This window comes from Alexandromys fortis, unplaced genomic scaffold (genome assembly GCF_014885135.2).
Source record: "Alexandromys fortis isolate MF-2015 unplaced genomic scaffold, M_Fortis_MF-2015_v1.1 scaffold_51, whole genome shotgun sequence".
Lineage (NCBI taxonomy): Eukaryota > Metazoa > Chordata > Mammalia > Rodentia > Cricetidae > Alexandromys > Alexandromys fortis.
The window spans coordinates 4,101,702-4,128,591 of NW_026067925.1; the positions used below are offsets into that span (position 1 = coordinate 4,101,702).

At 42.5% G+C, this 26,890-nt stretch overlaps 1 protein-coding gene across 3 annotated transcripts in view; it reads right to left on the minus strand.

Annotated features, from left to right (window-relative positions):
* Pld5 (phospholipase D family member 5) overlaps window positions 1-26,890 on the minus strand; it is a 286,884-nt gene that overhangs the window by 92,061 nt on the left and 167,933 nt on the right. For 2 of the 3 annotated variants that reach the window (XM_050142885.1, XM_050142886.1), the window contains exon 4: window positions 11,881-11,992. In XM_050142885.1, coding sequence (XP_049998842.1) covers window positions 11,881-11,992 — 112 coding nt within the window. The remainder of the gene's footprint in view (window positions 1-11,880; window positions 11,993-26,890) is intronic. The other variant, XM_050142887.1, reaches the window with a different exon arrangement.

Sequence of the window (26,890 nt, forward strand, 5' to 3'; positions counted from 1 at the left end):
CCCATTCCATCTAAATACCGTCAGCTGTATTCCACACAGTTTGGTATACTGTTTTATAGAATTTTTTTAAAATTCTTTATTTCCATTGTGAGATCATGGTCAAGCATTTTTTAGGATAAGTAACAGGAAGTTTCATTTCCAATGATATGAAAGTTTTGTAGTTATCATTTTTTCTACTAGTTCCTAACTTGGTTTCACTGCAGTCAGGGAATATATTCGGCATAATTGAAATTCTGTGATATGTGTTGAGTTTGCTTATAGGTTATAATTTTTAGGCTGACTACTTTTTAGGATATCCCAGTTGGAAAGAGCGAGCACATTGTTGAAGCGTTCTGCATACATTACTTGGGCCGTGTTTGTTCACAGCTCAAATCTTTTACTCGTATTGATTAATACTCAGTACTAGGAGGGTTGAGAACCACTGTGTTCTCACTACTAGGAGGGTTGAGAACCACTGTGTTAGGAGGTCTTTCTTATTTCGTCATACCACAAAGCTTTACTCAGGACCCAGGAAGAGTGTCAGCCTTTGCCTTCTGGCTAGTCTTGTTGAATACAAACAACTACGCTTTGCCAAATATCACAATAAACATTATAAAATAACCAGATTATATATAAGTAGAGCCATAGAGCATTTTTAGAATATTTTTTGTGTGTATACATGTGTTCATGCGTATGCACATGTATGTGTGTGTGCATGCGTATGCACAAGTTGAGGTCAGAAGTGGATGTCAGGTATTCTTTTTTTTTTTTAAAAATATTTATTTATTTATTATGTATACAATATTCTGTCTGTGTTTATGTCTGCAGGCCAGAAGAGGGCACCAGACCTCATTACAGATGGTTGTGAGCCACCATGTGGTTGCCGGGAATTGAACTCAGGACCTTTGGAAGAGCAGGCAATGCTCTTAACCACTGAGCCATCTCTCCAGCCCCCGATGTCAGGTATTCTTAGTTGTGCTCCACTGTTCTTTCTTGGAGGCCTTCTCACTGACTCTGAAGCTCATGGATCCACTAGGCTCGCCAGTGAGCTCTGGGCACTTTCCTGTGCTGCCCACACCAACCACTGGGCTTGCAGGAATGTGCTGCTGTGTCTAGATGGTTGTACAGCAAAGCACCTAACCAACTGAAGCAACTTCCCGGACCCAGGCCTTTCCAGTGCAATTTGAAGCTGCTAAACGGAACAGGGTGGATGATTTTGTTATCTCCCAAGGCCTCCTTGAAGCACGTGATTTTTCCAAACCCAGCAATACTGATAAAAATCAAGCATCTGGGCACTATGTCAAGTATGAGCACAAGAGATCCCTTCTATCATCCATGACCTGTACCATGAACTGCATCTTTTAGTCTCCTCATCTGTGAGACAATATGTATTGTGGATAAGACCATAAAAACCATAAACTGTAGTGATATCCACACCTCAGGGGTACCAGAGGATAAGAACACAGGCAAAGCAGGAGAAACACCTATCAGGAGCAGCTGTCTGTGGTGGAATATTCCTTCACATTGTGTGAAGAGGTGCCACTGTGATTGGTTTAATAAAAAGCTAAACAACCAATAGCTAGGCAGGTGGGACTTCTGGAGACAGAGAGGTCTCAGGAGAAGAAAAAGGAAGAGTTGCCCCCCAGACATGGAGGAAGCAGGATGGACAAAATGGAGATGAGGTAACGAATGCATGGAAGAACATAGATTAAAAATATGGGTTAATTTAAGTTATAAGAGCTAGTTAGAAAGAAGCCTAAGCTAAGGCCAAGCTCTCATAATTAATAACAAGTCTCTATGTCATGTTTTGGTGAGCTTCCCACCCAAAGAAAAATCCAACTACAACTATCATCATTAAAGTAATTACAGGCCGAAGGTGTTTTCATTAAGGTTTTTAGGAGACAATATTATTTTTGTTTTTCTTCAGAGGTTTCGCTGCTGCCCAGTCTGGATTTGACATTACAATCTCCTTCCTGCCTCTTTCTCTCAAGTCTTGGTATTATGGACAGGCACTGCCATGCCTGGATGGTATACTGTATCTCTCTGCCCTCCCACTGTGAAGAGTGTTTAGCAAGTTCACAACTGAACACACAGCCCAAGCCCCAAGCCTTGACCACTGCAGGAAGCTTTGACTGTTAGGGCCTGAGTCGCATCTTTCTCTTTATGTCTTAAATTCATTCATTCAGCAATCTTCACCCTAGCAAAAAATCAACGGGGGAAGGGGGTCTTATGTTGTCTAAGTAAACTGAGTCTGAAGCAGGGAAAAGAAGGAACATTGCTTTGGGAGGCAACTGAGCAAGAAGCTTACTGGGCACAAACGCTGGACTGGCAGCATTTACCTTGTATCCCAGGGGCTACTGGTGCCCTCCAATAGGGTGTGGGGGAGGGGTGGAGGGCGAAGAGAGTTGACGGGTGTAGGAGTACAGGTGAATTGAAGGAGTAATATCTAGTGTTCTATTGCACAGTAGGGTGACAGAGGTTGACAAGAACTAATCAAATATTTCACCTAGCTAAGGGAGAAGATCTTGAATATTCCCAATGCAAATAAGTGGGGTATTCCTGAGTGAGGGCCATGTTGATGGCTATAGAATGTACAGATGTGCCAAGACACCACAGTGCATCCCACCACTATGTGTAGTTACTAGCTATCATGGCTGTAAAACTATAGAGTTTGCATATGACAAATCAGGGACTTGAGCCATGGCTCAGAGGTTAAAAACCTGGCTCTCACAGAGGACCCAAGTTTGGTTCTAAGCAAACACCTGTAACTACAGATTCAGGGGACTTGATGCCCTCTTCTGGCCTCTACAGGAATCACACATAGGAGGTATTCACTCATACACACACACACATACACACACACACACACAAAGTTAATCTTTAAGCAATAACCTCCTCCCCAAATTTAAATCACATAACACTTATGAATGAATTTTGTGGAAAACTGATTATTCAGGGAGGCTCAAAAATTCTTTCAAGTGAGTTGTTCCGTTGTTGAATTTCCAACAATGTACAAGATACTCCTATTTTTCCTTTTCAGACCACTGCAGCATTGAATAGGAACAAAGGAAGGAAAAGCCTTTTAGAAGGGTAAATTAAAGTTAAGTATGGTTTACACTAAGCACAAACTAAAACCACAGCAAAGCTCTGAACTCAGGTTGCAATGCTATCAGAATATCTTACCTGGGCAGCCCCAGGAAAGTCACGTAAGGGGACACAGTGGCTCCAGCTGAGTTTCCAAGGCTGCAGGCGCCTTCTCATCAGCTTTGCTTAGAAATAGATTTGTTCATCAACCTCTTTATTGAATATAAGAGCCTCCAATCAGGGCCCTCTTGTTCTGCACACCGTGTGCGGCCCCAAAGGGCAGGCTTTCTGTGGAAAATTTGGCCTCCTGAGGAGGCATAGACATTAACTCAAGGCTGCTGCATGAGTTAGATCCTGTCTTCCACAAAGCAAGAAAGATTTAGTCCTCACTGGAGTTTTAAGTCATTCTTATCCAATATTTATGTGGTGGAATTTTTAGCCAAGAAACCCTTTAGGGCATATGTGAGGGAAGCCTCAGGAGAACAGGAGCCAAGGGAGGTGTATGCAGGGTTGCCCTTCAAGCCCCAAGCCCCAAGGACATACTTGCTGACCGACAGTCTGTTCTGAGGCTGTAAGGCTCAGCACCACAGCCCACATTACTGGGAGCATTTGCAAATCGCAAGGCATCATCTCTGTCTCTGGAGTCTTCTCCCCTATAGTCTCTTCTTCTTCCTCCTTCCCTCTTATCCTAGCAATTTTTCCTTTATGCAAATGATCGTTTTTATTATTTTTAAATTGTTATTATTTCTGTTGGTGTTGTTTTTGAGACAGGGTCTCTTTATGCAATCTTGACTGTCATGGAACTCATTATGTAGAATAGGCTGGTCTCAAACTCACAAGGGATCTTCCTGCCTCTACCTCCCAAGTGCTGGGACCAAAAGCATGCACCACCTCACTTGGCTAAAAAAATCTTTATTTTTAAAAAATTGAAAATGTTTTAAAGCTCCTAACAGGTGCTATATTAAGTACTTTCTGTGAATTAACTCATTAATAGCCCTGTGCAGCAAATACTATTGTAAGCTGATTGTAGAATGTTGAAATAGGAGCGGCGGGGCTGCGTCCCCAACACCCCGGCCGCTTGCATGGCAGGCTTATGCCCAGAAATAATTACACGGAAACTGTATTTTTTTAAACACTGTCTGGCCCGGCTAGTTCCAGCTTCTTATTGACTAGCTCTTACATATTGTTCTAACCCATTTCTAATATTCTGTGTAGCCCGCGAGCTGGCTTACCAGGGAGGATCTTAACCTGCGTCTGTCTGGAGCGGGAGAATCATGGCGACTCCTCCTCTAACCTTCTTTCTCCCAGAATTCTCTTCTGTATACTCCACCTACCTAATTTTCTATCCAATAAAATGGGCCAAGGCAGTTTCTTTATTAATAAGAAACCATAGGACACAAACTTCAAGAGATTAAATATTTTACAGAGTTCTACTGGAACAAAGCCAAGGACATAGTCTTCTTTCTAGAATCAGAACTCATACACCATACTGCCATAGAAATACCACCATATTTGTCACCATCATCATTATTATCACCACCATCATCACCACTGCCATCATCATCACCTTCATCAACACCATTACTAACACACACACATCACATACCATACACCACACCCACCCACACCACACACTCCACACACACCACAACACACACACACACACACACCAGAACAAAAGAGCAAAAACAGCTGTAATCTCATCACGTATGGGCTGCCCATATGAACACTCTGAAGTAATTCCTGGAAACGAAGAAATGACGAAGTGGCTTCCATCTTGCAGACTACGGCTCTTCCCTTAGCAGCGCCATCTGAGCATATCCCCACGTCGTTGACTGTTCCCCCTCAGCATGTTCTCTGTGGGACGACTGGCTCCCTATCATGTATAATAACCTTGTGAACCTTTCTCACAGCAGCTGCTATGGCAACCTGAGGGAAAACAGGTCTGAAACACAATGGGGTTGGCAGAAGAAATATCCCACCGTTAAGTCTGTTTCTACTGCAGTCATGACCATTTGCTAGCAAAATGCCACCATCACGACTCACACACCTCTGGCTTTGCTGCGTTCTGTCAAGTTGTCCTAACTCTGTGAAAACACATGTTGAACAATCGTTTGTGTTTTGCCCGGTTGTAATGCTACAATGCAGGGATTTCCTCGTTATTTTACATCTTGCCATATAGTTAGTTTGCATGTGACATTTGCTCAAGACGAACCAAAGTTTAACTTTCGCAATCATTCCAACAAAGCTATGCATCTCTATTTCCCTTCCAGTGTGGTTTAACTGTGGTCCCTTCAAAATGCTTAGCGCTTCCTGGCCAGTGGGACAGTCTAAATAGACGGGGTCTAAAATGCGATTTGACCATGAAGAGTCATTTATGACTGAGACTGAGGGCCGTACAGGCCTGATGGAGAGTTGCTCCTCTCTGGCCCTTCCTGCCTTCTGCCCTGAGATAACACAGGAAGAAGGCTTTCACCAGCTGCCTGCACCTTCACCTTAGATTTCTTAGCCTCTTAGATTGTGAGAAACTTCTGTTCTTTTAAAATCGCCTATTTTCTGCGTATTCTGCTATAGCAGCTTCAAAAAAAAAAAAAAAAGTGAGTCAGCAAAAAGCTGCAAGAGATGCAGTCAAGCATTGTGTTCCTAACCTTCCTGGTGAGGGAGGAATCACTTCATACCTCTGCCTGTCTCTGTTAATTAGCCACATGGATGAAGAAGCTGGACACCTCAGCAAACTGTAAGGCTCCCTGCCCATCCACCTGGACAAGTGACCGTGTGGAAAGGCATATACAAGAAGTGAGGCACTCAGTTCTGATCTCCACAGGGGCTTACTAAAAGAAATATTGACAAGTGGAAGTACTCTTGACTTCCAGCAAGCCTCCCAGTGCCCTTTCTGTTAGGAGGAAGGTAGCATGTGTATTTCCATGGAATGAGCACCTGTGTTAGCTTTCTGTTACCATCACAAGCAACTAAGACATGTAATGTGTCAAAAGAAAAATGTTATTCTGCTCAGTTCTAGTTGACTCTAGCCCAGGATCTAACCCACGGCTCCATTTTGGACTTGTGGCGAAACATCACACCATGGTGGAAGCCTGTGGCAGAGCAAAAACTTATGCCGTCTAGCCAGGAAATGTGCCAGATTGAGGAAGAGATCAGAGACCCACGATCCCCTTCAAAGGCACGTGCCCACAAAGCGCCTTAAACGCTGCACCAGCTCCCAATAGCACCATTCTGAGGACCAACCTCTTAGCACACGTGCTTAGGTCAGACAGTCAACTTCAGCATTATTGCAGAGGCACACACCACTTACACATTCAAATGCTTGTCCTATCACCTAGCAACCAGTACAGCCACTGAGACACAGCTTAAGGTGTAATCGCAGGGCATCGCTTTTTAGAAGATTCCTCTTATCACAGAGAAAAATATCGCTTTGAAATTACCTAGGTTTTTTTTATTACATTGGATAAAATCCTCCAGCTCTTCCAAATCTTCTGATTTTAAACTTGGCAACTTGACAGAGTGCACATTCTCTTTTTACAAATAAATAGAATTCTCAGTGTTATAGACACGGGGGAGATATGGAAACACTGCAGGGCTCTGTGATTCTTTCTGCAGGCAGGCTTGAGGTGTTTCATCACAGATTTCTCTATTGTCTAGGTGTGCTGAACATCCAGTTCTACTTCTAAGCTAAAGTCTAGAGGTAGAAATGGCGTTGTTGTGCAGTGGCAGCTAAGAAGGGGATGTCTTAGGGCCTGAGGGAATGCAGAGGAGCGCAGGCCTCAGAGGGGGAGAAGAAGGAAGGATCCAGAGAGATTCCTCTCATCCACCACCTGAGTTTCACATTATATTTATTTATTTATTTACTTACTTATTTACTTATTCTCCAGCCGAGGTTTCATTCACTCCCCAGTCTGGCCTGAACCTCAGGTCTCAAGTGGTTTTCCTGCCTTAGCCTCCTAAGTAGCTGGAGTCATATGCAAACTGTGCCTGGCTTCACAGCGTTGCTTATTCCCAGTCCTAGCCCAGACCTCAGTATAATTTACTTAAATATATTTAAGTCAAATTCAAAGTGACTCAGTTTTTAACTTAGTGTTGCCTTAAGTTCTCACAGTTATAAAATATCATGTCTGGTGCATATTAGTTATTTTATCTCAGTATTTAGTAAATGAATGCATTTGAATTTTTAAATTGAGAAAAAATAGCCTTAGAAATCAGTTCACATACCTTCTCTATAGAAATTGGTGTTCTTAATTGGGGCATAATACTAATGATGACAGTGAGCTGCTGAAAAATGTTCAGACAAGAAGGGAAGGAGGGAATTTGTTTTTTTTTTTTCATTTTCTTTTATCTTATTTTTTAGAAGCATCCTTTTATGTGGAGACTAGAACACAGCAAGGCTAGAGTGGAGAAAAATGGTGACGATATCATTTGTACTTGTGCCAGAGACAGGATATAAAAGCCCAAATTGGAAAAGAAATTTGATAGGGTTGTTTTGGCAACAGCCTGGGTTGTTAATCATCCTTAGAACTCATCCAACACTTTGAAGTCAAGTTGGTGCTTACCTAGAATCACTGCATAAACATAAAGGGAGGGGAACCCATGGTTGTCCCAAAGTTGTCCTATAACAGAGTTAGAAGTGGACTTTCTTAGCACTAGAATATCACAGGGCTGGGGTGGGGGTAAGCTGTAGGAGCAGAAATGGACCCAGTATAGACTAAGACATAAAATACTAAAGTAACGTGCCACAAATTATACCAGTGGCCAAAGCAAATGTCATTTGTTTAACTCCCATATCCTTCAGGGAAGTTACTATTATCACCATTTTATTGGTAAGGACACTGAGGTTCAGAAAAAATGATTTACTTAAGATAGCATTCCACAGTGATGGCGGGTCCAGAATTTCAGCACCGTCTATGCGTATGACACAATAGGACCTGTGTCTAAATATTCTGCTGGCCACTTCAGATAGTATCAGAGCACACTGTGTTCCGGTACACGCGGGTGGAGTAGTCCCTGCCCTACTAAATATTTTAGTGTTCTGTGAAGATAAGTACAAGACAGAGTTCTTCAAACGCTAATGGCCAGCTATAAGACAGAGGGACCACCCAGCCTTTATGCTCTGTAGCGTGTGCCCGAATGACATCACCTTTGAAGAGGCTGACGTGAGAGCAAAGACCAGCAGAGAATCCTGCATGGTTGGCAGTAGGACATCTTGACCTTAGTCACTGCCAGGACAGACTGAAAAGATGCTAAGTGCTTCTGCTCAATGATTCTACGCTATGTAGAAGGCTTCAAAATAAAGCATCTCAGGACAGGAGAGCATTGGGGCTCTCAAGTTCCTGTCTCATGGCAAGCTTCCAGAGGGTAGAAGCTGGAATAACACTGTGTGACCTCCAGAAAAATTTCCAAATTATACTTCTCAACGCTGATATGAAGTTAACATAGACAAGCTTACCTACCTGAGAGCTGGACTTAGGGATAATTATATAGCACTATGACCTAAGTCACACACACTCCCTCAGATGTCAACGTAGCTTAAATTATACTCTGCTCATTTGGAGTAAGTGGCTCAAAAGCCATTGTAAAATGTTCAAGTTGGAAACCACGGAGACTTTTTATTAATTTTAAATTTAAATAACTCCAATCTCTGACATAGAATGGTTTCCTTTGAAGTTTTAAATCCACACAGTGGATGTGAAAACGAAAACGAGTTATCATTGATGAATGAGTACAGGTTCCTTGAATTCAAATAAGCAAAGGTGAAGCTTGCCTTTGGAATTTGACAAAAAGACCCAGAAGCTCACTCTGTTTTCCCTAAATAAATAGCAAAACTAAGCCAAACACATTAGCGTTTAAACATTGTGTTATTGGTGAAAGGACTTTTGTCTTGTTTCACACTTAATTTTTGTTTGTTTTTGAGACATTGTTTTTCTGTTTAACCTCTCTGTTCTGGAACTCTCTTTGTAGTCTGTAGATCAGCTGGCCTTGAACTCACAGGATCCACCTGTCTCTGCCTCCCGTAAAACCAGGCACAGTAGCTATGCCTGGAATTCTAGTACGTGGGAGCCTGGAGTTGGGTGACTGCTGTGAATCCTAAGCCAGCCTGAGCCACACGATGAGTTCTAAACCGGTCTGAGCTACAGAAAACAAACACAAGATAAATGACAAAAATTCTGACTTCAGTCAATGAATTATGACCACCCGTAAACATGAATGAAATATCTGCTGTTGAAGATGCTGCAGTGTTCAGTAGGGACCACAACTGTCAGTTGTCCAGCAGGACAGGGGAGGCTGTCTATGGAGCTCACCTGCTAATGAGGGAAGCCCCAAGTGTCAGCTCCATTCAAACCACAGACTGCACCTGTGAGTCACCTGATGAGATATCAGTCACAGAGGACACAGATGACATGATGCCAGACACCACTGTGAATGCCGTGAGGCTGAAGTTTCAGACCCCACACTATGGGTATATACATTTCTGTTCTTCATCAATTTCTCAGTCTCTGGCATTTAATTGGAGTCACACAAGCTGACTAAGAGACTCTCTGATTATGTATCATTCATCCATCCATTCATCTACCCATCCATCCACCCATCCATCTACCCATCCATCCACCTATCCATCCACCCAACCATTCACCCATCCATTCACCCATCCACCCACCTATCATCCATCCATTCATCTATCCTTCTACCTACCCATCACCCACCCATCCATCCATCCATCCATCCATCCACTCATCCACCCACCTATCATCCATCCACAGTACCTTTATAAGATTTAGCAAAAGCTATAACTAGGAATAAATGGTACTTCTCAGGCCCTCTCTTTCCCCATTAATAAGCCCAAGGTTATGCAAACAGATTTATTGAGTAAAGTATTCTGAAAACTGCAAACACAGCCCTTCCCACTCCCCAGTTACCCAAAGGGAATCCCTTCCTAAAGAGGGTGTGTTAGAGAGCAATGCGTGGATGGTAGGAACTCAATTGGATATATTTTTTAAATGTAAAAAGTAATAATACATTTCAGAGCCATCTGAGCTATGCCTGAACTGGGTATTGACTAGTTTTAAAAAGTATGCTAACTGAAAAAAAAGTTAATTGAAAAATTTCAGATATAGCAACATCCTACACATATTTAAACTTCCCTACACAGAGGAAAAAAACAACAACAACAAGCAAACAGCTATAGGTATAGTAGCTCTTGTCTGGAACCTCAGCAGTCTGGGGACAGAGGCAGGAGAATTGCTTGCAAATTTGAAGCCAGCCTGGTCTACATAGTGAGGCCTAGGTCAGCCAGGGCTGAGTGGTGAGATTCTATCTCAAAAGATCAAAACAAAAGAAAACAAAATGATAACAATGACCCTAGTAGCATGGTGATAGGCTTTGTGATAAGTGTTCCCCAAAACCCCATGTCAGGATGGTGGTGGAGCCTTAAGGCGGCATCCTCAAGGTCCCCAAAGAGAGACTGATAACTTGGTCTCTCCCTGTTTTTCTGATATGCTTTGTGGCTGTCTTAAGCTAAACAATCTCCGCTGTCATGTGCCAGCACTTTGAACTATTCACCAGAGGCCCAGTGCAGTAGGGACAGTTGACAAGGGACTCAATTACGGAACAGTCTGTCATAGGAAAGCTTTTCCTTTATTACGTTAATTATCTCAGGTATTTTCTTATAGCAATGCAAAGCTGTCTATACAATGTTGATGTGTATATCCAACCTCAGGTCTTTTATTTCTCTATTTCAATTATTTATTTAATTTTATTTTGTGACAGGGTTTCTCTGTATAATAGTCCTGGCTGTCTCGGAATTCACTTTGTAGACCAGGATGGCCTTGAACTCAGAGAGATCCACCTGCCTCTGCCTCCTGAGTGCTGGGATTAAAGGCATGAGCCACTATGCCTAGCTTCAATACGTTTTATATCTCTTGGGCTCATGTACGAGGGTCAATCTGTCCTACTTTTAGAAACTATTATCACTTAGTCCTGGAAGGACGGTGACCAGCATGCACGTTCTGTTCAAACAGCAGACAGCTGAGAGCCAATACAGCTGGGTAAAACACAGAGACTCCCAGAGGACCTCGCCTTCTTCTCTTCTTGCAACTTGAACATTTTCGCTGGGTTTCAGGTGTCAATCTGTTCTACACATCAGCAGTTTTGCATAGGAAATGCTGAGAAAACGATTTTACAATTTTCTTTTTTTTTTTTTTAAAAAAAAAAAAACTATTTGGAATTGAGAATCCAGCTAGAGATGATGACAGGGAAAGAAAATTATGCCGGAATGAAGCTCAGCGTGGCTGTGGTCAGGGCACACCGCAGAGTGGACGGGGTGAGTGAGGTTTCCTGCAGAATTATCCTAAAGTCAGGAATCACAGTGCTTCCGCGGTTCCTAGACCCAAGCGTTTTACTGAAGATTACATCACACAAAGAGGATTTCCACTTGATTGGCAGGAGAGAAATGGGAACCTAGTACTTCATTCCCTTGAAGTGGCTCTTTTCTTGAGATCAAAGTCCTGATCTGTGCAGACAAGTCTGATTCTTCTTCTTAACTAAACATCATTTAATGGACAGAAGATTATTTCTCATAAACCGATATACAAAATACCACTATTGAAATCTCAGCAGCATTGGTTAACTAGTTTCCTCACTTCAAAGCCGTAATCAGGGTTTTGTTTTTTGGTGGAGGGGGGTGGCCAAAGGAGAACTAAGAAACAATATGTGTAATGTACTAATGAGAAAGAAATGATGTATTATTTGAAGCGAAATTCACGGTATTGTCACAGAATGTCCGCGGTAAAGTAGCATCGACCTTGGCCTTACCCTTTAATTTCAAGGCTTCTAATACCTTTGAAGCAGCGGTCACGTCGCTCACCAGCTTGATTTCGATGTTTTGTGACGTCAGCTGGAGCAATTTCTCAAAGAGACGTTGACCCTGGGAAAAATATTCAGAGACAAAGGAAGACAGAAACCTAAATGTTTGCCATTTGGAGTTGGTATAAATAAACCTTTTAAACTTTATGTATTCAGATTGCAAAAGGCAAGCGCTCCAATGACGGATATTCACAGATGTGCGAAGTTCTCTGAGTTTCCTGACTAGAATAGAAACACGAACGTAGATGGCATTCTGTCTTTTCAGGCACTGTGCAATTCAGCAATCTGCAATAATAATTTTAATAACAGGATACAAATTTATTTCCCTTTTACTTTTAAAGCTGTAGGTACCTGCACATAAAGACATAGTGGAAAAATATTCAATAGCCACAGTTTGGACAGAAAGACCAACTATTTCTTTTAATTTACAAACCATGCTTTTTAATCTCACTGGTCTCCAGTGCTTTCCTTGTAAATACAGACTACACTCACTTTGAAAGATTTCTATGATGTCAGCAAAGATCATCAAAACTACTGTGGGCATTTATGGTCACTGATTTACTTCATCTTGTCTAAAACCTATTTTACTGGACGGAACAAATGTTCTGTATCTCTCTATATTTATATATAATATGTTTATATTTATATAACAAATGTAAAATGAGGCTTGCCTAGTAAGAGTCTCAGAAGCATATAATTTTTATGACTTATTTTGGGTAGACTGAGTGATGGAGGAGCCAGGCATGACCCTATCTCCAGGGATGACACTGGACTAGCACATAGTGTTTGTTTTCCATCTGTGTTTAGATAGGCACTGGTCTATTGTTTCTGAGTTTTCCTGTTTGTTTGTGTGGACCTCAAACACAAATACCTTCAAAAGCTGGATAAGGCTTAGGTCTTAATGGGCCCCAAGGGAACCATTACGCTTACCTTATCTTGATAAAAAATCCGTGGTTGGTAATGATTATTTATAAAGGATTTGGTGATTGGGAGGAGTTGATGAAGCAAATGAGGATGCAAATGGGGATACAAATGAGCATGCAAATGGGGATGCAAATGAGGATGCAAGCAGTGATTCCCGAAAAGCCTCCTTATGGAGGAGGAAGATCAAAGATTAAAAGGCAAGGAGCTGGTGTGACAGCTGTCAGCAGAAGGGGGTGTCTGGCACCTCTCACTTGGAGCTGGCCCGCAGCCAAAGGTTTATGTCTTCTGGGCACTGGGGGATACCCTCTGCCTTGCAGCCTGTTAGTAGAGGTTGAGGTTGCCCACTGTGGAGCTTGCCTCAGACTCTCAAAGTTTTCAGTACCCCAGAGCCTGGAGGTAGCTTTACCCCTAACAGACAGCATGTGGAAAACACATAATTGAAACATGCAAATGCCTATTAACAAGGCCTAAAGAGGAAGGAAAGTGGGGGAGGGTGACCCCCAGCCGCTGGTTTGCTGCTCTTGGTATGGGAGGCTATTCGTTTTCTTACAATTTATCATTTGCATGTATTCATGTATGTGTGAATGGGAGCCACTGCGCTGTACACAGGGGTTGGCGGAAGGCGGTTGGAGCTACCAGATGTCCTGGAGATGGAGTTACAGGTGGTTGTGAGCTTTCACACATGAGTGCTGGGAACTTAACTACTCTGGAAGAGCAGCAAGTGCTCTTAACTGCTGAGCCTCCTCTCCATTACCCTTGGGGTGTGAATTCTGAGTGAGGGCACAGGCAACAAGAGACTTCATACACAGCATGAGGGCACATCCACGTCATGGAGCTCATGGCTTTTTCTGGTCCACATAAGCCACTCGTAGGGCTGTCTGCACCGTGCGGATTGCTACCCCACCCCTCACCCTGGTCAACATCGATTCATGCAAGTTGGTTGTATTTTTCTGTTTCACACACACACACACACACACACACACACAAACCACGTTGTGTCTTGGCAATATCCTATAGTTAGTGAGTCAGTGTTTTTCTTATGTTCATTTTAAAAAATTTTTAGTTAACAAAACACATTTAGCAGTTGTCACCTGACCCATCTTTATTCTAGACCCTACATCTTAAGCTTACTCCCTTTGTATTCTTTTGTGCGACTTGAATCAAGGACCAGAACTCTTACACACGAACAAAAATAGAAACTCTGAAACCTACAGATGAAGGCAGCTGCCTTTTCCGTTAGTGGGTGTAGGGATGACTCAGGCTAGGGAATCTGATGGGTTCAACGGTAACACTCACTATGATGAACTTGGGCTTGTAGAACTCTGTCCATAGGCTTGAGTGGAACTTCTATTAAGTCATTGGTTTCTGACATGTTATGTCCCTGCCCCAACATTTTTGTTATAATAAATGTTATAAGTTACATAACATTTAGAATGTACCAACTTTCTGTGTATGTTGGGGGGCTGGGTATGTGTATGCATATGATGTGTATGTGTATGCATATGATGGGGTGCACACGTTTCTGCGTGTGTGCTTATGGAAACTCAATGTCAATTTGGGATGCCATTCTTCAATACCATTTACCCTGATTTTTGAAATTTTTTGAGACAGATGCTAAGCAGGCTGGCCAGCAAGTCCTGGGAATACACCTGTTTCTGATTCCCCAGTGCTGGGAGTACAAGCACATGCCACCACGCCTGTTTGTTTGCTTTTTCTTTTCTTTCTTCTTTCCTTCTTTTTTGTTTTTTCCTTCCTTCCTTCCTTCCTTCCTTCCTTCCTTCCTTCCTTCCTTCCTTGCTTCCTTCCTTCCTTCCTTCCTTCCTTCCTTCCTTTCGCATGGCTTCTGGGGATCAAATCTAAACTGTCATGTTTGTGTATCAAACAATTTATGGGCTGAGCCATCTCTCCAACCTCACAATCTACTAACTTTCAAAAGTATAGTTTTCAAAATTCCAATGTGTTTATGCATAGGTGTCTGTGTGGGAGCGTGTGCACGTGAGTGAAGGTGTCAGAAGAGACCAGAAGAGGCTGTAGGTTGCCCTGGAACGGGAGTTTCAGAGGGTGGTGAACTCTCTGACTAGGGCGCTGAGAACCAAACTTGAGTCCTCTTCAAGGGGAGGACATGCAGTGGCTAAGAAGCACTCTTATCTGCAGCAGCAGCTCTCCGGCTCACACGTGACAAAGGTTTACACATTATATCATGCACTGGTCTCCAGCACTTTTCTCTGTGTTGAATTCTCTCCTTAAAAAAAAAAAGTAAAAGGAAAAAAGAGAAATAACAAAAACCTCATGTCTTTTAAGTATCAACAAAAATTTAAAAATCTTATCCTTTCTTCTGAAAACCATTATTCACTGGTTAGACTCATGAACCAAGCATGGATGTAAGGCTGATTTTAAATTAGGTACATATATCAACATGTGTGCATGGGATCACATATGGTCAACATTGAATGTTAACCTCACAGTATCCAGAACCACCCAGGATACACATGCCTATGAGGGATTACCTGGGTTAGGTTACTGAGGTGGCACCACGGCATGATTTTGTTGAGGTATTTTATCACTGCAAACAGAAAAGTAACTACGGGAGGTTCCCCGGGAAGAAATGAGATTTGAGGTGACCAGATGATTAAGGCCTTATACACCTTAACCAGGACAATGAAAAAGTGTTTTTAGCCCTGGGCTAAAAAACGCTGGTTATGGGAAGGTGAGCAGAGAAAGTATATGGTCAGGTAGGGAAGTCTTGCTATGCCTGCAGGAGAGAAGACTCTCAGATGGTGGGAACTGTCTTTGGGGGTATCTCTCTTCTTATTGAAGAGACATGCTTTATGAAGGGAGTTTTCCTTTATGAATGCAACTATCCTTTACAAAAAAGGGAAAGCACATTCTATTCTAGGTAGAAATAAGAAGCTTTCCCTGTACATGCTGGCTCTCACTTGCCACTGGGCAAAATAATCTGCATGTTCAAGATGCATATTTTGGGGTAACATATTTTGATTCTGGCACCCTTCAACCCATAGTGAAGTGGGGGTTATAAATTATTCTTGTTTCTCTTGACTCAAAATAACTGCTACAGAGAAAGAAACGCCCAAATTCGACATGAAAGGAAAAAGCAAAGATATTAAGTATGACAGAGAAGCTGTGCTTGGTACAGTGAACTCGAGAGAAGTGTATAGACCATAGGGGTAGTTCTCGAATTTGCCTTATAAAACTCTTTGTTCACATAAAATGCATTTTTATTTTATTTGTGTATGTGTGTGTTCATGATCATGTATATGTGCACATGTGCATGCATGTATGTGTATGTGAAGGTCAGAAGAACAACCTTGGGTTATTTTCTCAGATGCCCTCTATCTTTTGTTTAAAGGGTCTCTCATTGAACTGGAACTTCCCAAAGCATATAAGGTCAGAAAGCTTCAGGGGTAATAATAATAATGTAACTCCATCATACCATTGATGACATTACAAGCACATGCCACCATGTCCAGTTTTGTATGTGGGTTTGGAGAATCGAATTCACATCCTCATGCTTGTGGCAGAAGAACTTTATCAACAGAACTATCTCTCTCTATGCCCTAAAATAAAATCTTGGACTTAGCATTTCATTAAATTTTTTCTGTGTTCTCTTGTGTAGAATTCAGGGACTCCACAGATGACTTGCGAAAGCCATAGAATCATCAAGATTCCAAGATTTGATAACCAAATGAGAATGCCATAGATATAAGATACTTTGGAGATCCACCAGTCTTGTTTGGTAATTAAGAACATTGAAGAAAAACAACAGCAAACAAAACAAAATAAAAACAAAACCATGAGGGATAGGCTGAAGATACTCAGACTGCCGGTGGCCAGACAGGCCTCGGGGCTTTGGCTGTTCTCAGTCAGAACCATTTTGTTTAGAAAGAGGTTACTTCCAGGTCTCCCATTCCCATCAAGGGACATCACAAAGATATGAAGACCTCTCACTAGTCCCCACTTCCTCATGTATCCTTCTACTTCTGTAGGCGACCTGGACAATAATAACACATGGGACTCTGGAGGACACTCAGCACTCAAGCCATGGTGATGCTCAAACATATATGTTTTTTTTTTTGTTGGATCCACTTCAATATATTGATACTTCTTTTTATCAAAATGTTAATAGCCTTTTCCTTCTAGGCGTTAAAAGGTAAATTGGAAGGAGTTACTAGTCCTCCACTGGGGCAAGTGGAAGACAACATCTATCAGTTCCTTCCTCAATCCCAGACCTGGGAATGCTGCCTTGATGTCTGTCTTGCCTCTTAGAGAACAAGCATCTCTGAGGTCATTTGAGTGGAGTGATAAACACCCATCAGGTGCCTTTGACCCCCAAACTCTAACTCTGGAGCTGGAAGAATAGATTTTCTGAGACATGCTGTTTAAAACATACTCTATAACCAAGTTAATAATACGCTTTGAGATTATTTATAACTATGCACTCATTCTGCTTACATACTCTGTAGGCAACTGGTACAGAGTTAGCTGACGTCTAAGGCGAACATTGTAATCAGTCCTACTGTACTGCGGACTTCCAATGTAGTTAACTCCTAGAAGCTCAGCTGAATGCACAGCCTAGGTCATTCCGTGTGGGTCTCTTTTCACTGTCTGTCCATCAGCTGAGTAGTATTGATCTGCCTTAAGCTTCTAAACAGTAGAGTCAACTGACCATGGCTTACACTGTGCGACACTGTGAGTCAAAAATAAATATCTGGTCTTTATAAATTGACTATCACAGGTATTCATGCAAGGGATTGCAAGTTGACTGACCACAAACACAGTGGGCACCCAGTGATGCAGAAGCCAGATGTGGTTGGGATGGAACCTAGGACTTGAGCACTAACGTGGGCAAATAACAAAGGATTCTACAGCCATGACTCAGGGTCAGGAGCATTTATCACGAGCTATTGTGGATCACGATGCAATTACAGCTTATAGCAATTGATAATTCAGATGGCGACCAACCAGGGAAATTATTCCACACACACGAACAAGAGGATAATCATCAATCAATCCATTGACAGAAATAAGAAAGCAGATGAACTAAGTCAGAAGAAATTAAAAAAAAAAAAACCTACCCAATTTAGGAAAGACATGACCCCAGCTAAGACCCTAAGCAATAGTGGAGAGGTTTCCTGACCTGGTCTTCCCCTGTAATCAGATTGATGACTACCTTAATTGTCATCATAGACCCTTCATCCAGCAACTGATGGAAGGAGATGCACAGATCCACAGCTAAGCACTGGGCAGAGTTTCGCGGAAACCAGTCAAAGAGAGGGAGGAGCAATAATATGAACAAAGGGGACAGACTGTGATGAGGATAGGATACCCACAGAAACAGCTGACCTGAGCTAGTGGGAGCTCACTGACTCTGGAATGATAGTGGGGGAACCTGCACAGGACCAAACTCGGCACTCTGCATGTGAGTGACAGTTGTGTGGCTTGGACAGTCTGTAGGGCCACTGGCAGTGGGACCAGGATTTATCCCTATTTCTTGAACTGCCTTTTTGGAGCCCATTCATTTTGGAGGAATGCCTTGCTCAGCCTAGATGTATGGAGGAAGGCCTTGGTATTGCTTCAAAGTGATGTGTCAGACTTTGTTGACTCCCCATGGAAAGTCTTACCCTCTCTGAGGAGTGGGTGGGGAGTAAGGTAAGGGGAGCTGGAGGAGGGGAGTAAATGAGAACTGGGATAGGTTTGTAAAATGAGAAAAATCATTTTAAAAATTAATTAATTTAAACATAAATCTAAGAAAAGTAAAAAAAAAATTGATGGTAGAGAAATACCTGGTCCCTCTGTAAAACAGCTGGGCATAAAGGATTGAAATACTTACACACCTCTGACCAAAGCGGGGACTAAAGTAACTCAGAAAGAAACTCACATCTGACAAGCAAGGAACAAACCATCAGTGGAGAGATAATAGTCTAGAATCCTGGGTCTGTACAAGAACTTTCATGTGGGGGTGAAGGAAAAAAGCATTTGCAGATATGAAGAGATTTAGCAACTGTCCTGTGTTGGGGGATATTTAATCACACTGTGAACCCCAAGTTTGAGGAAGGATGTGTTCTTTGGGAGATGCCAGAAAGGAGAAAAGGTTAGCTAGGTGCTATTCAAACTCTCTGAGCTAGTAGGTTTTCACCCCAGTCTTTGAGTCTCAAGATTTATTTACAAATAGAATGATAGAGATTTAGTTAAAGCTACCTTTAGTAGCAGTGGCAGAGCCAGGGCCTGCAGGAACAGAATTCCCACCAGTTGACCTGAGCAGGGGGACTTGGCAGGAAAGCAACTTGGTAACTGTGGAGTCGCAATGGCTGACTGAGACAGCAGGCCATTAAGGCACAGCCACTGGGCTGAAGTTAGAACAACACGTTGGGCACCAATCCTGCCTGTATACCCCATATGAGGAACAGCTTTAAGGAAGGACTTTAACCAAATAGAAACAAAACAAAACAAAACAAAAGTCTCTGAACAATGTAAAAGAAGATGGTGGGGAAAATGGGTGGGGCATAATATTTTCTGCATTAATATTAAATACATTTGCTAAACAAAGATTCTTAACAGAGCAATGCATTACACAAAACAGGAGCAGGTGCATCAGGGACACTGAAACAATATAGAGTGCAAAGAATTAAAATTTCTCCAGGGAATCCATGCAGGGTGAGTCTTGGTGCCAGAGGAGCAGCTGTCTCCTGTGTAATGAGTCTCTCTCCCTGTGTGTATGTGTGTGTGTTTGTGTGTGTGAAATATGAACTTTAATCTGCTATAGTTTTTCAGATATTTTATAGTAGGAGGCTATTGCCAATAGAAAATGTTCAATTGTTCTTTTAAAAAGAAACTACTAAGTCACAGACATTGGTGCACATCCATATTCTTTGCACTCAGTAGAGGCAGGGATGTTGCTGCAAATTCGAGGTTGCCTACAGATATCTAGTGAGACCTGGTCTCAACTGAAAACATCATGGCAAAAATGACAAATAAAACAAGAAAAGAAAGGGAAAAAGGTGAAAAATAAAGAGAAAGAGAGAGAAAAAGAGAAGAGAGGAGGAGGGAGAGAGGGAGAGAGGGAGGAAGGAGGAAAAGAAGAAAGGAAGAAGGAAAAAACTAAAAGGAGAGCTATTATAAGATAAGAAATACATACAGGGGAATAGAGAAAACAAACAACCAAACAAACACAGCCCCAAGGCTCATATAAGACAAGATTAGTCTTCACTTGATCCAGAGAATTAGGAAGAATGCCTTTGGGATCATGACTTATTGACTTCTACATCACTGGCTTTGGGAAAAATCACACAGGTTAAAGACCTGCCAAGAATGTTATTTATGCATTTGTATCAAAATAATGATCTCCCTTGGAAATATACTGGAATACAAGCAAGAGCATAATCATAACGAGTCAACAGATGGAGCGAGAGGAGCGTGGAGAAGCAGCAGAAAGTATCCGGAAAGAATAGACTGGGGGAGGACAGAATCCAAGGGGTTTGAGAACGGCCGAGCAGCAAAGGACAAAGGCAGGCCTTTCCGGGTGCATGCTCTCGCAGCTTCTTGTGTGGCTGCTTTCCCAATCCTGAGTATTGATAGGTTTGGGGGTCTCCCCTGTTGTCTTTTAGGTTTTACTACTGTGTATTTGGTTTCATATTTCCAGCACAGTTCCTCCATGAAAGTTTTCTCAATAAAGGCACATTCGAAGCCCATTTGCTGTCACATGTTTTAAATGGGAACATGCTGACATTAGCAAGGACTTGCTCAGCGTTGATGGTGTGGTGCTGGGGAAAGATGCTGTTTTGAAGCCAGAGCCACTCTTCCTCGTAGGCTACGCTGGCTGATGCTGACACTGCACCAGGACTCTGCTGAAATCGTGTTTGGTCTGAAGATGACAGTTAGTTCTCAGGAGGGATTTATGGTCTGATGTGAACCCACAGCTCCCTGCTGTGGCCATAAGCCAGCCAATCAAGATACAGGGATAAATACCGCCCCGGGCCCCAGAGTCCAGGAATCCATGGGTTACTCAAATGGTTTAAAAACGAAGCAAAACAAAAACGAACAAACAAAAACCACAAACAAACAAACTACAAAAGAAATGCTGTCTAGTCACTGAGAGAACACTTGGGATACACAGGGTTAAACTGAAGTGAGCAAAAATCAGGCTGACAAGCCAGGTGGGGAAGGGACCAGCCGGGCTGTCTTAAAACATGAAAATCAAACCACATTTATTAGACTGGCACATTTTCCATCAGCAATTCTCAGTCCTGGTTGACCAGTGGACTCCTCTAGCCAATTTTAAGCTTGGCCTCTTTCCAAGTGGTATAATGTAAAGTGCTCTGGGGTGGGAATGCAGGAGCACACCTATCTATTTTTATGGCCCCCAGGTTCTTCTGGGCAGTCATGGTTGTGAAGTGCCACATGGGGACAGGGGACCGGGGATCTACAGAGGGCAAAAGCACATGTATCCTTCTCCCCTCTTCGTCTAAACCTGGAGTGCGATGCAAACGTGTATTCCAGGTATGACATTGGCCTCCTCTCATATTGGCTAAAGTCTGTGTGGGCAACCAGATATTTATTCCCGTTTTACAACAATTTAGAGTTGGTGGGCCACTGAGCTTAAGGTTCCATATGTGAAAAATAGAAGTAGTGTCTTTTTGAGCTCTGTTTCATTGTTTCATTAGTATTAAATCAAACTCACAGGCAGGCATTATCATAAATGTCTTACAGATGAGGACAGTGAAACAATAAGAATCAGAGGAGTTATGACATTGTTAAGTGTGGTCACATCTATCAAACCATTAGGCAAATCAAATACAGTCAATGCCAAATCCTATAGCTATGGTATTGAGGAAGGTCCCCCATGGCTCCCTTCAGTAAGTGACATATACCATAGTGAAAAGACTGTGGTTATATTAATCATTCTTTTTATATTAAATCAGAATATCAAGGCAAATAGCTTTGTTTATGTAGCTTTTACTTTTGGAGCTTCTACAAACAATGGCTTCCTAACTTTGGGTTCCAAGTGAGGCAGCTCCTCAGAGTGTGAACGCATGTCTGAAGAAGACACTCTCCATATGAGCCATGAGTCAGAATAAGAGGAAAACATTTGCATCCCACAATCCTCTCTGAAGGCTAGGGCACACCCTCAGTGAGCTAAGGACTTTCACTAGCCCCTCACAACTCAAAGGTTCTGCTAATTTCTAATGGTCCCCAGGGCTTGAGACTGTCACCATGACCGTATAGATAGGGCCTGAAGAGCACTGAGTCCAGTGAAACAAGCCCATCACAGAAATAAGAGCATCGATGGTCTCCCTCAAAAGCAGAGTCTAAGAAAACAGACCCCATAGAAGTTGAGAATACAAAGAGTGGTTGCCAGGGAATAGAGGGAGAAGAGGGTTGGTGGAGAAGGGGGGAAGGGGACCCATGGGTCTAATAAGTATATGATTCCATTGTGAGGCAAGAGGAACAAGTTCTATTGTTCTGTGTCTCACAGGGTAAACACCTCAATACAGCTAGAGGAATTTGGATATATTTGCCATCAAGAAATGACAGAAGAAATGGATGTACTAATTGCTCTGAGCTGATCATTACTTCACATCTATTAATCCATACATCATCCTGTGTCCCATAAATATGCACAAATATGTGCCACTCAAAAACCTTAAATAGAAGAGATAATAAATCTATAACCTCTAACACCACTAACAAGTAGAATCCTTCTGGGTTCCAGAAATTGTTATTACAAAGTAGATCCTGACTGTGTATACAAGGGGTTGACGAGAAATCATAAGACCTGAAGAATGAATGGAGACCAACTGAGGGCAGTAGGGACAGACATGAGGGGCTTAGAGAATCACTGACGATGGAAAATTGTGGAGATGGAAGCTGGGAACAAGGGGTTCATAGACCCACAGATGATGCCACTAAAAAGGGGGGCATTATGGGATAATATAAAAAGCAATTACAATATGAAATATCAGCATCACTTATGAATAAATCACAGGATGGTTATGAAACAAGTTTGACAAGGAAAAAAGCTTTACAAGTTAAGAGGAAGCAAAGACTCTCAGCCATTGGCTAAGCCACAGTGAGAGTTAGCTGGAACATCACTACTGTGAGGAAGAAATGGGTGACCTCAATGGACATAGCCTTATGGGCAGGACAGCAGGGTACATTCTACCTGTGCCATGTAGCGTGGGCTGGCCTCCAGTCCTCTACCCTCCAGTTCATTGAGATTATAGGCATGTGCCACCAAGCCTGGTTTGTTTTCATTTTGATCTCAGCAAACATAGACTGAGGTTGGAGATTATTTTCTAATAAAATCGCACTTTTCCAAGATGAAATGCATCAAAAATATTACCATAAAAGGTATAAAAACTTTATGTGAAGGCTAATTTTCTATCAGCTTGATACAAGCTACCTTAACTGAGGAAACCTTAACTAAGAAAAGATTCCCACCAGATCAGCCTGTGGACAAACCTTTGGGGGCATCTTTTCTTCTTGATTGATGACTGATGAAGCAGGATGCAGCTCACTGTAGGAGATACCATCTCTGGGCATGCATTCTGGGGTTGTATACTAAAGCAGGCTGTACAAATCACAGGGATCAAGCCCTTAAACAGCTTTCCTCTATGGCCTCTATTTCAGTCCCTGCCTCCCAGTTCCTCCCTTGAGTTCTTGTCCTGTCTTTCTTCAGTAATGGACTATGATATGGAACTATTAACTGAAATAAACTTTATCACCCACACTCCCCCAAAGGAAAACAAAACAAAATTTAAAAAACTTCACCAGATAATGAGCGATGAAGCAACAGAAGGTAAAACATAAGAAAACATAAGCTTATAAAATTCTTAGGAAAGGGCTTTTGGGTTCACCTTAATGCTTAGCTTCTCTAGGATCATGAACTGTAGGCGCAAAGTCCTTTGTTTATGGCTAGAACCCTGTGAATGTGGTTGACAATTGGAACAGACTGAGGGGCCAATGATAATGGCACTGGGATTTGTATCTACTGCATGTACTGGCTTTTTGGGGGATCCTAGTCTATTTGGATGCATACCTTCCTAAGCCTGGAAGAAGGGAGGGCCTTGGACTTTCCACAGGGAAGGGTGCCTTGACCTCTCTTAGGACTGGAGGGGGGTGGGGGGGATAGTGTGTGGGGAAGTGGGAGGGAAGTGAGAGGAGGGGAAGAAGTGGAATTTTTATTGGAATTATTTATAAAGTAATAAAAAAAGAGAAAAGGCTTTTGGGGGTATTGATGGGGGTGTATGTTTCAGATATTTACCAAAACTGAGGTGGACCCTGACCTCAGGGACAGGGAAGGTTTTCTTCAATGAGTGAGTTAATCAAAGCCTAATGAACAGATGGGCGAAAAGACTCTCTCTCTCCTCTCTCTCTCTCTCTCTCTCTCTCTCTCTCTCTCTCTCTCGTATGTGTATGTGTGTGTGTGTGTACATGCATAAAATGTAAATAAACAGAGTGAAGGTCAGAATTTGGCACACCGTGACAGTTTATCTAATCCTCATCTCCCTTGGGCCTCACTGATGTAATCACCTGGTTTCCACCAGAGTGAGGCCTCTAAGTTGTTCCTGGTTAACAGTATTAAACTGGCTGGGACAAGACCGTTGGTGCATGCACAGATGGACGAGTGCACATGATGATATTTATGACAGCAATGAGCACGCACACAGGCTCTAACTTAATCTACATTATCTGTTATCACCCCGGCTTTGATGCTGAGAAAATGGAGGCCCAGCCAGTCCTGTATTCTGGTCAACACCACACAGCTGCTAAGTAGGCAAATCCTACAGACTTTCTTTGTTCTGCTAACCATTTAATGTGTAAAGACAGGATCGTGCTGTACTTTGCAAACACCCTTCTGGATCATTGCACTCTCTTATTCCTCATTAACTCCACCAAATCCTGTGTAATTTAAAAACAATCCAAATTTTCCAAAATCAAACAATTTCAATGTATCATCAGTTGGCAATCATGCCAATTGGGAGCTCTCTGGGACGCCAGCATCTAATTGATTTCGCATAAATGCATCTCTTCAACATTCCATTGTCTCAGCTCATTAATTATTTCATTTGGTGCCTCACAGAGAAGACAGAAAGAACTGGTACTCTCACTGCATGGGTTAGATAGAACTACTGATCAGCCTCCAGCAGTCACATGGCCTGGGTTTCCCCCCAAAAAAATCTTGATTTCATAAAATCCTACCATTTAATCTCATAAATTAGCAATCAAAATGTCCTGTAAATTTTAATATCGTATTGGCTAAAGTCATCATATCCTGACAGAAAGAAAGAAATTCTCTTTTCCTGACCAAGCATTTTCACTAATTGTAAGGTATGGTTTCCATGGCACTGTAGGCTTTGCTAGCCCTCAACTGGGCCTTCATGCAGTGCAAAGCACAGAAGGCAACAGATACAAAGGTTAATGACCCCAGGGAGATGCAGGGAGGACAAAATGGGGGTTTTAGAGTGGGAATCAAAACAGCGTCTTTGGAGCCTGGAGACAGCTCTGTGGGTGCTTTTGGTTAAACGTGATGGCCTATGCTCACCCCCCAGGACTCACATGAAAATCTGGGCATGGTGGAACCCATTGTAATGCCAGTGCTGGGGAAGAAGACAAAAGCAGATTTCTGGGGCTCACTGGCCCAACAGTCCAGCCTACTCATCGTTGAGGTGACCCATTCAGAGACCCTGTTTTCATAAGCAAGGTATACAGATTCCAAGGAATGATGCCTGAGGTTGACCTCTGGTCTTTCACAGACAAGCACACATATATACATGCACCCTTACACACACACACACACACACAGAGAGAGAGAGAGAGAGAGAGAGAGAGAGAGAGAGAGAGAGAGAGAGAGAAAGAAAGAAAGGGGGGAGAGACGTCTGTAAGAGTTCTTTACCTCTTCTATGGGGAACAAATTTTGCACACACACACACACACACACACACACACACACAGAGAGAGAGAGAGAGAGAGAGAGAGAGAGAGAGAGAGAGAGAGAGAGAGAGAGGAGAAAAAGAAAGAGAGAGGAAAGAGAGAGAGGAGAGATATATAATGCGTTTTTTAAGCAATCTCAATTTCCAAGCAATATTTTTGTAAAGCCTACATTCATCACTTTTGCTAATAACAGCCATCATTCATTTTACAAGCTCACCTCTCAACTAGAGGAGACACAGATCAAAGCAACCATGTTTATTTGTGTCTGTCTGCTGCTAAGCTGGGTGACTGCCACTGTCTACAGTTCCTCAGTATATTTTGCTTACAGCTGCATTGTAATAAATAGATAGGTGCTTTGGGTTATACGTCCTGTTCATCTCACTGCTGTTTATGGTCCCCTCGGGCACTTTGCAGGCTCTGTTAGTTTAGAAATAACTCTCATGTTTGGTTATTCTCCACTAAATAAAAGATAGTTTCTTTAAAAGAGAGAAAAGAAGGCAGAAGATATGGCTCAGCTGGTAGAGTGCTTGCCTAGCATGCTTGAGGCCCCGGGTTCAATCCACAGCACTGAGTAGATGTGGTGGCTTATGGCAGCAAGTCCATCACTTGAAGGGTGAAGGCAATAGGACCAGACATTCAGGATCACTTTAACTACACATCAGGTTTGAAAAGAGCCTAAGCTATACAAAACTCTCTCCCAAAAAAACCAAAGTAAACAAAATCCATCATCATCACAAAGAACATGCAGGAAACTTGATCTGTGTCTTATGGGAAAAGAATATGAACTGAGCCCTGAGACAGTGGGGCTGATCTATTGGGAGCTCACCAAAGCCAGCTGGACTGTGACGGGAACAGCATGGGATAAAACCAGACTCTCTGATCATGGCGAACAATGAGGACTGATGAGAAGCCAAGGTCAATGGCAAGGGGTTTTGATCCTACTTCATGTTCTGGCTTGGTGGGAGCCTAGCCAGTTTGGATGTTCACCTTCCTAGACATGGAGGGAGGGGGGAGGACCTTGGACTTTCCACAGGGCAGGGAACCATGTCTGCTCTTTGGATAGGAGAGGGAGGGGGAGAGGAGTGGG